General features: G+C 34.0%; 1 protein-coding gene and 1 long non-coding RNA gene across 2 annotated transcripts in view; one reads left to right on the top strand and one right to left on the bottom strand.

The window, feature by feature from the left end:
- Positions 1-668: 668 nt before the first annotated feature.
- LOC129922455 (uncharacterized) lies at positions 669-8,734 on the bottom strand. Its single transcript, XR_008774443.1, has 2 exons — positions 6,505-8,734; positions 669-1,159 (listed from the first exon to the last, which is right to left on the bottom strand). It is a non-coding gene; the product is annotated as an uncharacterized LOC129922455 (long non-coding RNA).
- Positions 8,735-10,114: 1,380 nt separating this feature from the next.
- LOC106057418 (uncharacterized) overlaps positions 10,115-18,603 on the top strand; it is a 28,983-nt gene continuing 20,494 nt past the window's right edge. Inside the window, exon 1 of the mRNA XM_056007801.1 lies at positions 10,115-10,799. Coding sequence (XP_055863776.1) covers positions 10,706-10,799 — 94 coding nt within the window. The 5' untranslated portion in view covers positions 10,115-10,705. The remainder of the gene's footprint in view (positions 10,800-18,603) is intronic.

The raw sequence follows: 18,603 nt of genomic DNA, 5'->3' as shown, positions 1-18,603 counted from the left end.
AAAGCATTCACCGAGAGAGTCTGCTGAAGCAACGTGTAGAACCAGCGGCCTTGATGACCACCGCCATGACATCCACTGCCTCGCTTCCTGGCATAAGGCTGCCGTCGGTGGTGACTGAGAGAAAGGTCAGACAACGAAAACGACGTCTCCGTAACCAAAGGCAGATCAATAGGAGCAGAAGGAGAAAGAGACATACACAGACTACAACGCAGATGGCTCCATCGAAAGCCCATTGACGCTCCAATCGATAGACCTCCGCCTGCATCAACTAACCTCCACAGCCCATGTCGTGAGGTAGATTTTGTCCGGGACGGACAAATGTTGTAACTCCCCTCCCGAGCCACACTGATGGTGCGCATCATAGCGCCATTCAAACACAACTAGTAGAAGACATGTTTAGACAGGAAGAAGGACTGTTGTGGATCCGGCTAAAGTTATGGAAGTCCGGGCTGTCTTGACTCGAGAGGACGTCCTTTGTGCTATCTATGAACGGTGTTGAGGACCTGGGGCGTGTGATGTTGCTAGTTCAGGCTGTCTTGAAGTCAACCAATTACTCTGCAATCGTTTGGGTGTAATTGTTCGGGTGTATTACGTGTAGTTGACCAACAACACAAACAAGAACTGGCACATCGATTGTAACAGGTGAAGAGATGTAGTCAACGATGATGAACAAGTTAATATATATTTATTATGATAAAAGGCCACAGTAGAAGTCTCTGTCACTAAACACGTCGTTACCCTGGAATGTTCTAACGCTAACTGATTTTCCGGTCTCTAACCCAACATATCCCAAACGTCACTAGTCCCGTTCAATATGCGTCTACTATGGTGCGTCGCTAAATAACTAAAATAACTAACCTATATAAATAAGGTGTCTAACAGATTCCTCCCCCCCTTGAAAAAAAAATATGTCAATATTTTTCCACTACTGTCAAGTCTTACAAGGGCATTTTCAATTTAAGGGGAAGACCACAAACATAAAATCTTGACATCTTCATCTTGACATCTTCATCTTGACAGTTCCTCATATTCACGTCAATGTTCATAACAGTTCATAACATTCCAAAATCATCTTCATTAGTACACAGTTCATCATGGAGGAAAATGTGGCATCATATGGGCACGTCACACGTCACAAATGTTCTTCACTGGCAGTAATCTGATAAAATACAATATTTCAAAAAAACAATTATAAACTTTATTTACACATTCAATAAATTTTTTTTCTTACCACCCTTTTATACGCTTTTGTCCATTTTTCTTTTATACTCACCCTTTTCCATAGAACTAACTTTCGTCAATGATATATGAAATGATTCACATAAAAAAAATATCCATACTTACTTTTAAATGCTTAACATCAAATTTACTTATCTCCCTTTTCCATAACATATAAATGGTGTCAATATATTAATATATATTACATACTCAATATAATCATAGTTTATTTACAAAATTGTTTCACTTCAATGTCATTCTAGACAATAGATCAGCTACAATATTCACAGATCCACTAATAGCTTTCACTTCAAATTTATATTCCTGTAGTGCTAAGAACCATCTATAAACACGACTGTTTTTCATGCTCTTTTGCTGTATATACTGAATAGGTTTATGATCAGTTAATAATATGAATTTCCTTCCTATTAAATAGCTCTCTAGCTTAGTAATTACCCATATTACAGCTAAGGCTTCTCTTTCAATGACACTATATTTTTTCTCTGCCTCTGATAATTTTCTGCTTACATATAATATAGGATGTAAGTTATCATAGTTCTGCATTAAACAACCACCAATAGCATTACCAGATGCATCAGTTGTGACATAAAATATTTTGTCTTTATCAGGTAGTCTTAATATTAGTTCATGACTAAAAACATCTTTAATTCTGTCAATAGCTTTCACACATTCCTCATTACAAACTACTTTTTGAGGTTTTCCTTTTTTAAGTAAGTCATTTAGTGGATTCACTATTTCTGCTAAGTTTTTTATAAACTTTCTGTAATAATTTACTATTCCCAATATGCTTTTAATTTGTCTTTTTGTTGTAGGTATTTCAATATTAAGTACTTTCTTTATGTTATCTTCAATAGGGCTAATCATGTTGTTATTTATTTTATGTCCTAAGAAAATTATTTCCTCCAATCCTATTTCTACTTTTTCTGCTTGAATTGTAAGTCCACTTTCTTTTATTATTTTGAATACTTCTTTTACATCTACCAAATGTTCCTCCCAACTATTATTAAAAATACATATGTCATCCAAATAGCAAATAACATTTTCTTTGTTTCCAATTATCATGTTCATCATTCTATTAAATGTGGCAGGTGCATTTACTAATCCAAAACTCATATAATTCCATTGAAAAATACCATATGGTGTTACAAATGCTGTGTAAGGTTTTGCATTTTCTGTTAAAGGTATTTGCCAATAACCTTTAGTTAAATCCAATTTAGTAAAAAATTTTGCTCCATTTAATTTATGTAAAATATCCTCTATATTTGGCATTGGATATGGGTCAAATTCTGTGATGTTGTTAAGTTTCCTATAATCAATACATAACCTTATATCTCCATTCTTCTTTTTGGCTATCACAATTGGTGAAGCATAAGGAGATGTTGATGGCTCAATTATACCTGATTCTAGTAAATTGTCTATTTCTTTCTTTACTTTGTCTTGTAAATGTAACGGTATTCTATATGGCTTAAGCTTGATAGGTTTTGGATCTGTTACTTTAATGTCATGTTTAATAATATTAGTTTTTCCTGGTATACTGGAAAAAATTTCTTTGTATTCCTGTATTATTTTAGTTATATCTTTTGACATTTCCTTAGTTAAATTATTAAGATTAATCTTTTGCCAAGTTTGATTCTCTTTTGTTTCTATTACAAGTATTTCCTTAATATCATTTTCATTATGATTTTCATTTGTTATTATCATCAAGCATTCTTCTCTTTCTGAAAATTTATTTTCTATTTCCTCCTGAATGTTTTGTATCAACTCATCTTCTCTATCATGATACAGTTTCAAATTATTTATGTGATATGTTTTAATTTTCCCATTTATTTCAATTTGATAATTCACATCACTAATTTGTTTTATCACCTTAAATGGACCTTTCCATTGTTTACCAATTTTATTTTTCAGGTCATTTATCAATATTAATACATTGTTTCCTACTTCTAGTGTTTTCAATTGTCTTTTCTTATTTATATTCTCATGAGCACTTTGTTTGTACTTCTTATTGTTGTTATATGCTTGAGTCCATATTTCTTTCAATTCTGTTGTGATTGTTGTTTCACTGTCATTATTTAATTTATTCTCATTGCCTATTAGATTTTCTTTAAAAACATCTAATTCATCTCTGGGTTTTCTTCCATGTATTATTTCATATGGTGAAAATTGTGTTGCTTCATGGATGTTGTTTCTATGAGCAAATAGTACATAGTTAATGTAATGATCCCACTTGTTCTGATTATTCTGAATTATTTTTGTTAGTGATCTTTTTAATGATCCACCATATCGTTCACATAAACCGTTACTCTCCGGGTGGTAAACCGAAGAGTATATGTGTTGTATATTGTATTGTTTAGTCCATTTCTTAAATTGTTCTGACTTAAACTGAGATCCCTGATCACTCAATATAATTTTAGGTATACCATGTCTTGTAATTACTTTTTGAGTTATGGCATTAATGATATTTTCTGCACTTGTATTTGATAATGGGATTGCCTCTGGATATCTACTAAACATGTCTATTACTGTTAAAATGTATTTGTTATTATTTTCAGTTTGAATTAAAGGACCTATTAAATCAATAGATACTTTCTGAAATGGTGCTGTAGGTTCATCCATTTCTTGAATAGGTGCTTTATTCACTAGGCTTTTGTTAGATCTCTTTTGACATATGTCACATGAGTTTATGTATTTGTTGATTGTTGCTTTCATTTTGGGCCAAAATACTTGTTTTGACAAATTCCTATAACATTTCTTTACTCCCCTATGTGCTGCTAAATTATTATCATGTGTCATGATTAAAACATCTTTCCAATATTTCTGTGGTAAGACAAGTTGTTTTATTTTCTTGTTATCATTACTTGTTTGTCTAAATAATATTTTATTCTCTATACAAAATTTCTCCATTGGGTTATTATTGTTTTTATCTGATATTCTTGAATAAATTTTCCCAATAATATTGTCATTCATTTGTTCTAATGCAAATGTGGGTGTTGTTTCTTTTTCACTTTGAGATATTTGTGTTTCAAGACTATTTTGTGTTTCATTTTCTATCTCTCTTTCCTTAACATCTGTATTTTCTATTTGTATTACATTACTGGTTTCTTTTTCTTTATCATTACTTATTACATTTATTGTATTTTCCTGTTTCTCATCTTGTTTATCCATTGATCTTGTTATTATCATACTTGTTATATTTTGTGTTTCTATGTTTTCATGATTTTGTCTTATGTTTTTGTATTTGTTTTGCCAGTCTTCTAATTCTTTTCTTGAACATTCTTTAACTCCTTTTATGTTTCCTACTAACATATCATATCTCATTTCTGGTATTGCAATGCCATCACAATAACCAGTGAAAAATGGAGTTTCAATGTACACCCTTATAGCTTTAAATTCCCTTACAGTGCCATCTGCTAATTCTACTTTCTTAGTAAACCCTTTATACCAATGAGGTTTGACAAATTTAGTTTTTACTGCCAAAGTGTTACAACCTGAATCCCTGATTAGTTCCACCGGAATTCTATCTACAAACCCTGGGTACACTGCAAAATTGTTCCTATTTCCTTCCATGAAATATACCCTATCTGTACCTTTATTTTTGTATTCCCTACTGTAACTCCTATATCTATAATTTCCCTTGTCATTCCTATCTCTACTCCTATATCTATTGTTATTTTGTTCATTGTATCTATTTCTACTTCCAGACCTACTATTCCCTCTTCTACAGTTAGCTGCTATATGACCTTTTCCTTGACATTTAAAACAGGTTATTTCACTATATTTTCTATTTCCACTATTTGATCTGTTTCTATTTCTACTTCTATCAACATTTTCTTTGGTGTATCCTATTAAATCTACTTTGCTCTTATCCCTATCAGAAAATGGTTTATTTGGATAGGCATTTTTGTATATTCTCATTATTTCTGTTATTTCATCTATAGTTTTTGGGTTTCTTTCTCTAATAAAAGATTGTAACTGAGGATCACATTTATTTACAAAGTTGTCCACTAGAATAAAATTTTTTAATCCTTCATAAGAGTTATTCACTTTTTCTAATTTTACCCACTTATTGAAAAAATCCTTTTCCATATTAATGGTAGTTTGGGGTTCTATTCCTAATGATGGTATATTGTCAAAGTATTTCTTTCTAAAAGTTGTAGCATTATGACCATATGCATTTAATAACTCTCTTTTTAAAACCTGATAGCTATCATCAATATGATGGTCATGATTTTGGCATATTGTTAGAGCTTGACCATGAACAAAGTCTATCAGTATTTCAGACCATTCTTCTTCAGGCATATTAAATGTAGACATTTTTGCCTCATATCTTTTCAGGAAATCACCAATGTCATCCTTCTGTTCATCAAAACTTTGTATTTTTCTCTTTAGCCATGTCTGTGAATTAGGGTTGTCTCTTTGAGTGGTATAATTATTTGAGTTATTTGTGTTATTTCTTTGTTCAGTTTGGGCTCTGGCTTGTGCTGCGTCCAATCTCATCTTCTCCATTTTAGCTTCATGCTCTCTCTGCCTTTCTTGGTCTTCTTTTTGCTTTTCATATTCTTCCTTTCTGATCCTTTCTTGCCTCTCTATCTCTTGTCTTTGATGTTCTTCTTGTCTTTCTATCTCTTCTTTTTCCCTTCTTATTTTATCTTGACGTTCCATTTCTTCCCTCACAACTTGCTGTACATAAGCGGCTAAATCCTTTCCTTTTAACTCCATGGCCTTTCCATCCTGCATAGCGGTTTCCTTAACCTCCTTAAGGTCCACATATGATGATGTAGCCATTGTGTTTTATATTTTATATATATTTTTACTTAGCCTATATTGGTTATGGCTATACTTTAAACTTATTTTATATTTATGTTTTTCCACACTTTTATACAAATTTTAAATGTTATGTCTCTATCTATAGATTTAGTAAATGTGTAAATCTAGTCTGAGTTATTATGGTTATATTCAAATCTGTATATTAGGTCCAGTATTACACACAAATTTAAATCTAGTATATTATAGTATGTATAATAATACTATTTAGATCTATAGTTATCAAGAGCACTATGACTTTTAGATCTAGTATGAATAACTATGATCAATTTTAAAATCTGGTATGACTGAAGTCACAGTGAAGTGTTTAGAGTAAATTCAAAGACTGTCTAGAGTCTAGATCTAGATTAGATTATGGTTCTATTTAACCATACGAAACAAATATGTGTATACAATGTCAAATATATCTTCAACAAGATACATATATCTAGAATGTACTACCTTCATTCATTTTTCAATTAATAATATTTCAAATTAGAGTCTAGATGATTAAATTGTACCAAAGAGATGTACAACAATTTGCAGATCTAAATTTAGCCAGACGATAGTGTTTGACTACATAGCCAGTTTCGGCATTATTCTCATGGCAAAATCATATTTGATTTTAACCGCTCAAACTAAAATTATTTTAGTCTGATTCACAGTAAAAGAATCCTACCCGCACTTTCTATCATTAAGTGAAAAAAATTACAGATCTAATTAAATTAATAAAAATAAATAATTTAAAATAATATAAACAAATGAAATAATTAAATGAGACTATCACTATGGGTTGGGATGTGACAATATGGCACACAATGATAACGTCACGAAGTAACCAGGCAACAACGGATATGACGTTTACACAAACAAAACAAATTACAACTCTAAACGTATAATATAGCTTTTCATCTAAATTACGTCTTCTACCCCGACGGGTTTTAAGGCGCACCACCTGATTTTACTCAGGCTAACGTACCAAATTTAGACAAAATCTATTTCTAAGGGCAATCTAAACATATACTAATAAGAAAAATGGCACTTAGCTTTTGATAAGAAAGATCCCTTTGTTCGGACTCCCGAATATGCTAGATCACAACAAATTCCACTGCCTCTCTTCCAGTTCTGACTCTGTTCTCCGGTGCTACCAGTATCCCACGTAATGCCACAGATGTCCTGATATGCCACAGCAAAATGTTCCAGTTTCTTCGACGACTGTTGATGACCGTATGTGTAGTTCCGACGACTTTGTATACACAGTTACTGACGAATAGGTTAACGGTTCTTCTAGCGATGACTTGACTTGTGTAGATGACTACTGACAAATAACAGTCTCTTGACGGCAACTTGATCTGGACGACTGACGAATAACGAATTTCTTGACGATGACTTGATCTGGGCTGACGAATAACGGCTTTCTTGACGATGACTTGATCTGGGCTGACGAATAACGACTTTCTTGACGATGACTTGATCTGGGCTGACGAATAACGGTTCTCTAAAATAGTTCACTGCTTCTGCTGCTATTCCGGTAGTACGACGAAGTTTGCTGTTGTACTCTGCTTCAATAGACCAAACTGTCCAATGTAGACTAGGTGAAACCAAGGTCACCTCCGACGACGTTCCGTTACACGATTAACGGTTTTCAACGAAATTAAGTGGATGTAGCTGTTTCCACAACTTCACTGCTAACAAGTCTAGGTATGGTCTAGACCGACGAATACTAGATAGATCAATGTTCAGTACTGATAAAGATTACTTCACTAACCTTCCAAAGGTTAAACACAGTGACCGTTATAAACGTGGCAAGCAACCGGTTCAATGAGCAAACTGCTCCACAAGAATCTCTCCAAGGGTAAGACGACAGAGCGATTTCGATTTAGTTAGCTACCAAACTTGTAGTACTCACAATACTTCTGACAGCGGGCAAACTGTCCTTCTCGAACTGGCGAGGTAAAACTTGATACTCAATGTGGCTCCTATGACGAAGAAAAAATATGTCCAACAGGTTCACTAACGATCTCTCACCCGTTATGAATGAACGGTTTCTCTGGTTGTAGGTCGGTTCAGCATATGAAGATCAGGCGTTGCGATGATTACGGTCCTGACGAAGGTCACCCTGAGTTAACGGCTCGTTGAACGTGCGATCAAACAGGCGACGACTGCATGTAGATCTAAAACAAAGTCACTCTGCGATGCTGCTGTGTTCAGCCGTACTCCGATGAAATCTTATAACTTCGAGTGCACGACCCTCACCTGAGTAAACGTTCTGCTTCGAGGTCCGGTTCGATGTTCAGACTTCGGGCGTCGGGGTCGCCACTGTGATGTTGCTAGTTCAGGCTGTCTTGAAGTCAACCAATTACTCTGCAATCGTTTGGGTGTAATTGTTCGGGTGTATTACGTGTAGTTGACCAACAACACAAACAAGAACTGGCACATCGATTGTAACAGGTGAAGAGATGTAGTCAACGATGATGAACAAGTTAATATATATTTATTATGATAAAAGGCCACAGTAGAAGTCTCTGTCACTAAACACGTCGTTACCCTGGAATGTTCTAACGCTAACTGATTTTCCGGTCTCTAACCCAACATATCCCAAACGTCACTAGTCCCGTTCAATATGCGTCTACTATGGTGCGTCGCTAAATAACTAAAATAACTAACCTATATAAATAAGGTGTCTAACAGGCGGCACTGGGAAGTGTGTCGGTGGTCTGTATTGGTATTTAGATAGGAAAGGACTGGTGTCACTTGAGATCGGATATTCTGGGACTTGATGGCTGAACACCTGTTTGTACTGTAAATAAATACCTAGTTTATTGTTACCTCCTGCCTTTCGTTGAGTGCCTACCTTAGAGTTACAACAATATCTTATCTTATATATTACATACGTTATTCAAAGAAAAAATACAAGTAATTCATACGCATCTCATGTGTCAATCTAGTCATGCATGTTAATCAATGACTTAAACTCTGCTAAGTCGTTGTTTTTTTCATGGCTGATTCAGGCAACCTATTCCGTTCTCTAATAGCACTAGTGAAGAAGGAGCACTTGTACGAATTTGTTCTAGCGTAATGGTAAATTGCAACTACAACCAAATGCTGAATCCTGTCAACAATAACTTAAAAGATGTAGGCCTACCATAGTCCATGGTTATTTAAGGGGACGATATTATGTAAATTGTAATAAAAGTATTTTATTCTAGTTATCTCCCTTCAAAATATGTTACCAAATACATATTTTCAGATGATCCCACCAATTAGCATTTTGAAATGAAAGCCCTCTAAAGTTCGGTATTTACTTTTACTGTGATTAACATAACTATAAAAGATCTAGATTGAAATATTTTTTTTGCACCATCATCTACTGATTAACCTCATAAGCAATCTTTTGCAAGTATTTTAGGCATATTAGTCCTGATAAAAATAGATAGTCTTTTTACAACGCTGTCTAGTAAAAAGTTTGTACACGTTTTTTTCTCCAACACCCATTCTCGGATCAAGTTGAAACTTTGCGCAATTATTCATTGGCATAGTCAAGACATGAATCAATTAAAAGTTAGTTAATTAGTCAATTAATTACTGGAATCCGATCCCACCGGTCCTAGGCCCTATATATTTATAACTTCAAAACCCCCCGGAGGGTTGAATTTAAAACGCATCCCTCCTCTGGAGAGGAAGGGGTTCTAAACTAAAAAAAAAAAACACCCTTGGCTACGCTCATGAAATTAGGCGACTGATATTTGCTTTAGAGTGTTTTTTATGGAAGAAGGGATTTCATTAATATCTTCTCTCCAATGAAATAAAAAAAATAAAGCAAAACAACAGAATTCGACCCTACGCCTGCGGATGGAATTTCGTTTTATTGTGGTTTGAACCCCCCACCCCCTTCTCCCCTAATGCACCCATGGTCTTCAACTCTAAAGGAACATTCGAAACATGTAGAATATCTAAAACATAAAACAATCCTCACGAAACTTTTCACAGACCTATATAATATCGATATATAATCTAGGTCGGTGTTCTTATTATAAAAGAAAATTAACGAAGAGGAAGTAGGACAGTCAACATAACAGTCTGACATTGTCACATAGTGAGAGTGTCCACTCATTGGATTCTCGACAGTCGGCGATCATTTGGATAATATCAAAGATCTATCTAGTTGTGAAGTGATAATATGACTTATGACACTTAGAATCTAGAAAAATCTAGATCTATGTACTTCATACTTTAAATAAGATTTATATAGATCTAGAATTCTAGATTTTCAACTTCATTTTTGTATCAATCATTTTCAAGTTTAGATTTTGTGTGCACTGCCTGTGAACTGTGAGGCCTGTGTCTGTGACTGTTAGTCACTGTTAATAGTGTTAACTTCAACTGTAGACTAGACTCTACCTGTTGTCAAGTTTCAAGTTTTAAATTAGGTTTAGAATATCTCAAATTAAACTTATTGAGTCAAATATGATTTAATATCATATTTTTAAAATTATTATTATATTTATATAATATCTGATTTCTGAATCTGTAGACTGTAGCCACTGTACTTGACTGTAGTAGGTAGATCTAGTATCTAATGTAGAGTCTAGGTTAGTCAAATTAGTGATTAGCCGTAGTAGCGACATTGTGACTGTCTCAGATTTTTGTGTTAGAATCTTCAATGGAAAACATAATTAAAATAGTGGTATGCAATTACATTGTTATCATTATTTCATTGATTATTCAAGTGTCAGTGTCACAACAAACAGAAGCTGGTAAGTAATAAGTTTAATTAACTATTTAAAGTTTTAAAGTAGCCTTAAATTTGAAGGGAAACTCAGAATACTCAGATGGTTTTGACAATTTTTGTTATATATAATATATACATATATATATTTTTTATAGACTATATAATATACATATATATACTAATATACTCTAGATCTAGATTCTTAGAATCTATAGTCCACTCTAGAGATTCTAGATCTAGATTATCTAGATTCTAGATCTATCAAATCTATGTGTTTTGATATTTACAGAAAATGAAGAGATATTAACTAGACTAGATTCTTTTTATTTTATTTTCAAAAATACTTTAAATTATTATTTTTCTGTGCATCTAAAACTATTAATAAGATTTTCACTGGGTTTCTATGTGACGTCATACAAACATGAATTTAATTGACCTGTACTCTAATTAATAAAAAAACATACAGTAACGTTTACAATCTCATAAAAAAAAATAGATCTAGATTTATGCAGTTAGATCTAGATCTTGTAAGCAAAGAAAAAAATTTGTTTTAAGAGTAGATCTACAAGTTTGACTAACCATGTCATTGTGTATTTTCTTTCCTGACCACTCACCACACAACAAACACTATTATTGCTTAGTTGTCTTGTCATGACCGACTACACATAGCCTTTAGAAGCTGTAGCCTTACACTGAGTTACACTAACCAGTTTGTTAGATTGTCAGAAAAATAATCTATTTACTTTTTTGGACAGGGAGGGGTGTAGTTGAAAATGTAACTTTTTTTTTCTCCAGTTGCAGCTTTTCCTAATTTATGTATATAATATATATATATATATAAATATATAGCTCCTCTTTCGTGGCAGAAGATGAGCACATTTCTCATTTCCTATGGACTCGAAGATGACTGTAAATGGTATATGTATATATATAATTATATATATGTATGCTTTTTTTAAATTAATGTTTGTGAACTAATCCACATGGTCAGCATAAGAGATTTCAGACAGTATGGCTGAACACCCCCAAGTTCCCATTCCTTTGTGAACCCATAAATCCCTCTCCTCCTTCCCTTTGGAACTTTCAATCTGCATGCACAGAGTGCCAGTAAAATATAATATACCTTTTCACCTTAATATCACAAGTATATTGACACACCATGCACATTTGGCTACCTATTTACCAATCATTTGCCCTTCTTTATATTTATAATAATGTTTTCTCCCCCGCGTTGTGTCTGTGTCAAATGGAGGTAGCTAAATCAAAAACACACTAGGCAAAAGGCCAACAAGATAAATTTGTTGATGCTGATCAAAAAAGAAGTTTAATAATAGCGAAGGGAACTGTCGAATGTCGTCAAGTTTTTATTTTTATGAGTTGCGTCATTGTCTCTAAGTCAAAATTTTCCCTAATTACGAAAGAAAACAAATAGCTAATTTAATTTCTAATTAAATATATATATATATAATATAAAACTGTTCCTCTACAGTTATTCGAGGGGAAATATATATATATAATATATACAAATGCATGTGGGGGGAACGGAGTATGTCACATTAAATTAGAACAGCCCACTTAATAATGAAACTTTGACCTTCTCCCCACATATTATACATTTTGGGCCTGAATTCTAATATTTGAAAAGGTTCTATATACATGCTGCTTTTTAGTTAGAATTCCCCCCCCCCCCTTTTTTTTTTATCCTGCGTATCCCACATCCCAGTAATGCTTTCCTACATAGTATTTTAGATGTATCCCCCCTTGCTCTTTTTGGCATGGTCTGAATTTCAATACTTCTCACACACATACTTTTTAATACTGTAATATACTTCCTTGGCACACGCCATATTCATCAACAAATGAATCTTGCTAGGACAATGTTGATCATGAATCAACAAAAGTTTAATCCAATGAAATAGGTCCAATGTCTATGATGTGTGATGTTGCTAGTTCAGGCTGTCTTGAAGTCAACCAATTACTCTGCAATCGTTTGGGTGTAATTGTTCGGGTGTATTACGTGTAGTTGACCAACAACACAAACAAGAACTGGCACATCGATTGTAACAGGTGAAGAGATGTAGTCAACGATGATGAACAAGTTAATATATATTTATTATGATAAAGGGCCACAGTAGAAGTCTCTGTCACTAAACACGTCGTTACCCTGGAGTGTTCTATCGCTAACTGATTTTCCGGTCTCTAACCCAACATATCCCAATTGAAGTCAACCAATTACTCTGCAATCGTTTGGGTGTAATTGTTCGGGTGTATTACGTGTAGTTGACCAACAACACAAACAAGAACTGGCACATCGATTGTAACAGGTGAAGAGATGTAGTCAACGATGATGAACAAGTTAATATATATTTATTATGATAAAGGGCCACAGTAGAAGTCTCTGTCACTAAACACGTCGTTACCCTGGAGTGTTCTATCGCTAACTGATTTTCCGGTCTCTAACCCAACATATCCCAAACGTCACTAGTCCCGTTCAATATGCGTCTACTATGGTGCGTCGCTAAATAACTAAAATAACTAACCTATATAAATAAGGTGTCTAACAGATGCTATCCTGTAATAATTCCAGATATAATGAAAATACGTCCGTATACTTCAAAGTTCTTAACGTATCTGTCGTTATAAATCACATCACTAAGGATTTTCCTAATAACTTAACATCCAACCAATCTACTACAATACTTTTGACCTGTGAATTCTAGCATCACTTATCTATATTCTCAGAAAACATCCTACATACTATCACAGACTACTCTCCAATCCATGATATTCTTTTTTTTTTGCTTTTTGGGTAGAATGGCCTGCATTTCAATGCTACACCTACACATACTTTTGGCCTGTGAATTCTTGTATATGATATGTTACCTTGAATTGAAACAACCCACTTTATACCCTTCCACACACACTTATAATACATCTTTAATGTCTTCAACTTTTGTAAGATAAAATTTTTATTTAAAAAAAAAAAAGGGTTAATCATGTTTTAAAATGTTTTTATAGTTAGTAGAAACTAGTTCCAGTTGAAGATTATGTGTTATATATATTCTTGTGTAATTTAAAATGTCTCTTTTGAATCAAAATTTAAGCATAGGAAATATGGACTGGTGGGTACTCTTGATTTAAGCACTTAATTGTGTCCTTTTGAGGTATAAATCATTTGGGGATCATGGTGGTCTGTATTGAAGCTGTTTTACAGCATATATGATTCATGATTCAGTTAAATTATTATAACTGAATTTCAGATAAAAACTTAGCTTAAAAAAATAAAAATGACTTTTCACCCCCATTTTAGATTCTTATTATATGTTTTTGTAGTCTTATTCAAATTATTATTTAAAGTCAAGAATAACCCAGCCCCTTTTCTACTACACATACATTTTTCACTCTTAAAGTTAATAAGAAAAGTACCCCTTTCAGACCTTCAGATGGTTAGCGAGGGTGTCATGTGGCCAGCACAGCTACCTTTACTTTCCTTGATGTATGTCAGGTACCCATTATAGTTGGATGGACTTACGAACGCCCTGAAAAGTCAAAATCCTAGTATTTATCGAGATTTGAACCTGAGACCCCTCCAATTGGAAGCCAAGTGCCTTACTTCTCGACCACCACAACCACTTTAAAAGAAAAATTTATTTTAAAAAAAAAATTTTATCCTTTGTGTAGATTTTTTCAGATTTTACAAATACTTGTCAACATTCTTGAAATGTTATTATTTCAATAATATATCACATTTGAAGTACTAAAACAAGTGGCCCTCTGTGTAGTGTGATATATAAATGTATAGACTAAATGGCTATTTCCTAGACAGGCACTTGACCACATCACTTCACATTTAACTCCATCAACAAGGCAACTTCAAGCTTCAATATCTGTGATACACTCTCATCCACTACAATGTTAAACATATTCACATTTGCGTTCATTGAGCTGTAGTTTGAAGTAGAAATACAATTTTTTAAAAATCCATTGAGTTGTGTTTGCCGCTTCCGTTTATGTTTTGACATTCTAATAGCCCAAACTTTTCAAAGAAATAGATATTTGAATTAAAAAAAAAAAAGATTATTTATATAACTTCTTAGCTGTGTTGCTACCCTCCACCAACCCTCACACATATAAATTATATAAATCTTTTTTTTTTCTATTTGTAAATTTTTGTTCATGTTTACTTAAAGGAGAGTCATATTGCTTTTTTTTTTTTTTTTAAATATTTTTACTAGCGCTTGTTGTTTCTTGGAAGTGCCCCCTCTCAAGACGTTTTGTCAAACCTTGACTTTTTTTTTTTCATGCTGCTAAATTATGCGTATCAAACGAAAAAAAAAATGGCGTGGTCTTCTTTCAAGTTCTTTTCTAGAATTAAATGAGAAAATTGTGAACTGTCGCGCCTCTTGTGACTCCTTGAATGGATGCGCCTAGAATGGCCCAGATGAGTCACGTGTTGTCCTATATTGCGACTGTAGACACATCAAATTTTCCAAGGCGGTTTCGGTTTGTACTGTGGTTAGTAACAATTTCATTCATCGAGTTGGGATATCCCCGACTGTGTCTGTCCCTCACAGTCTGTCCCTCGCTTGTTTGTTTCTTTCTATAGGCTCGTCAATCCACTCCTTAGTCATTATTGATTTGTTTTGTTTTCTGCGATGACTCAGTGGCATACATGTGCAGTACTCTAAATAAGATTTGTGTTTTTAGCGTAAGTAAATTGCTAACTGGAGTCCTATGTAAACTACTTTGATATAATCTACGTGTTTATCTTCGTTTGGTGACCATGTCAAAGACATTTTTGAACACGATGGAGAGAGTAGCGGAAAAATTTAGAGACAAAATACCCCCGATTTGACGGACACATTAGGATTGTAAACTATGCCATCTAGATCTATTTTACACTCTAGATTCAATATGTATGATGTCTTAAAGAGCGCAGAGAAATGTTTTATTAAAGGAATCATGGGCGTAGCCACCCGCCCCCTCGAAATGAAGCTCCTAGCGCTCCCCCAGACCCCTTGCTGGCAATGACGGGGACTCTACAATTTTTCCACTTCCATGAAGAAATTCTAGGGCACAATAAACGTCTTCCAAAAGAATGAAGTGTCAGAATGTAATAAAGATTAAAAGATTATGCACCCACACACACATACATACATATAAATATATTTTTTGCGATGGGGGGGGGGGGAGAAAAAATCCTGGCAACGCCCATGATAGGAATGATATAGGTTTACTAGTGCCGACCCCACCCCTCCGTTTTTTTTATGTTCATTTTCTTTCATCACCCAGCTACCTACCAGTTTATGTGGCGGTGAGTTATTTAAAGATGTATTTATTGTCTGGTGTGATTATTCTATTATTCCTTTACTTTACGGACAAGAAGGTGGGGGAAAACAGCTCCATGTTTACATTTGCTTCAACATTAAATAGGGCTAGAACTAATGGCGTAGGTTTGCTGCACTATGGGAGATAAGAAGTAGAATGTAAGATTTATGGATCAGGGCCGGCTTAGATTATTGGAGACCCTAGGCGAAGTGAAAAAGAATAAATAAATAGCGAAAAAGTAAAATTACGCAAAAATTTTTTAAAATAAAAAATAAATAGGGAAAAAAAAATAAAACTAAGCAATATATTTAAAACCTAGTGTACTTCAACAATAACATTGGGCACAAGTTTCGCTATTTCTTCTTTAAATATTAGTTTAAAGTCTTGCGCGATGCCCCCACCAATAAGTATGGATGTGTGGAGGACTTTATAAAAACCGTTTGACTAATCTTAATGAAACTTGACATGAATGTTCCTTAGATAATATCGGTGATCTAAGGATATGTAAAGTTCCCCACAACAAGAAAGTTGTAGAATTACGTCAGTGAGGCGTCTTAACATAGATTTTATCAATTATTATTGCATAGATGCCAAATATAATAAAACAGAAACAGATCGAGAAAAGTACCCGAAGCATAGCCGGGTAAAAACATAGCTACTTTGATATATATAATCTTTGAAATAAATATAGTCTTTACACTATAGAGTCCTTGGTCTTGACCCTTTACAAAATGTACTTCAAGAAAAACAACTGAATGACACGTGGCCCTGAATCTAATTTAGTTGGGAGGTTGGTACAGAGTACTAGATTAGTGTTAACTCATTATCTGCTCTTGACCTACTTGAGCTCAGTAACAACACTCTCGCCACAGGAAGGACTTGCGTATTGTGTACAATTAAGTCTAAATTACTCTCGATCCCTCCCCCTTTCCTCCACAACTTTTTTCCACATGTTATCCGACATTTACATCAGGTCGTAGCTTCTATTATCAACTTGCATTGTTTCAAAAACGCTGTAATATTAATAAAGGGGGCGAACGCCTGTGGCTTAAACTGTGTCATCATTATTTTGTCAACAGCACTTCTCTTGCAGCTTGTTTTCGATGCATTATATTTGTTTTTACCCAACTCTGTCTGTGTTTCTGTCTGTCTATGTGTGTGTCTCGCTGTTTGGCCAAAAGTTTGTACACGTTATTTCTCCGATACCCAATCTCGCATCAAGATGAAATTTTGCCCAATTATTTCTTTTACCTGGCAACACAAGAATCATTTTTTTTTATATTGATCATTTAGTTAATTAACATTAAAGTTATCACCCAGATACCCCGTTCTTTCTCTCCCTTTTCAACTGGTCCAGACAAGTTATTATAACGGATTGAGAACGCTAAAAAAGCATTAAATTGCGCTAAACAAAAACAATTGGTAAAAAAAATATTTCTAATCGCACAGATTTATTATTGTTAGTATAGATGTATTACAAATTTAATTACATGACTGATTTAAACTAATTGATACACATTGATATAAAAAGCTTTTTTTTTTTTTAAAGTATTTTTTAAAATACATAGTTTACGTTTGCTTACGAATGGGGGGGGGGGGGTATAGAAAATAATGTTGCTATTCAAATCAGAAAAAAAAAACAAGACTCTAGCCAGATATGTATCGATTGTTAAACAATATCACCCTCAATGTAACACACTAGCTAGGGCCTTCATGATTATATAAATAGAGTGTTAAAAAGACATTAAAAAGCATCGCATTTATCAAGGGAAAATATTTTTGGTAAATTTATTGTTTTCTCTGACGCGTGAGCTGAGACGAAGCAGCTTTCTCTGTGCACTTTTTGATCTCGTCTATAGATCGGTCGTCTTGGATTGTGAATCCCTGTAGCAGAGCTAATGCACGAATTTACAAAATGATTAAAAAAAAATAATTTTCATTTGAGCAACCACAGTCATGAGAAGCGATGATTTACGCCATCTATTAATCAACTAGGGAGTACAGACCCAGACTATAGCCTTGTTATTCTACTTTCTTAATCAGTTAAAAATAACAACAGAAACCGAAAACAATAATGACCTTAAAACATGACCTTAAACGACTAGGAGACTAACTTCTGTTTGGATGTACTATTTGCTTTGAATGTTTCTTGAAACATTTGGCAGAATAGTAAAAGTAAAGTATTCCATTCAGACCTTCCGATCTTAAAGAAAGATGATGGCCTAAAGCTCATCTGTTTCTATGGCCGACGGTTAATGACCATCCGCATTTACTTTCCCCACCTATTGTCAGGTACTCATTAGAGTTGGGTGAACTAGGCGGCGTCCTAAAATCCCGAGTTTCAGAAATCCTAGCCTTCACCTAGATTCGAACATGAGAACCCTCGGTGCAGAAGCCAAGCGCTTTATTACTCAGCCACTGCCTACTTTATATTTTTCTTGCACCAATTCTTGTGTGTGCTGCCTATTAGAACGCACCCCAGTCACTCTTACACTATGAGG

Source organism: Biomphalaria glabrata, chromosome 13, assembly GCF_947242115.1.
Source record: "Biomphalaria glabrata chromosome 13, xgBioGlab47.1, whole genome shotgun sequence".
In the NCBI taxonomy this organism is placed as follows: Eukaryota; Metazoa; Mollusca; class Gastropoda; family Planorbidae; genus Biomphalaria; species Biomphalaria glabrata.
This window is presented reverse-complemented; position numbering and strand designations above follow the sequence as displayed.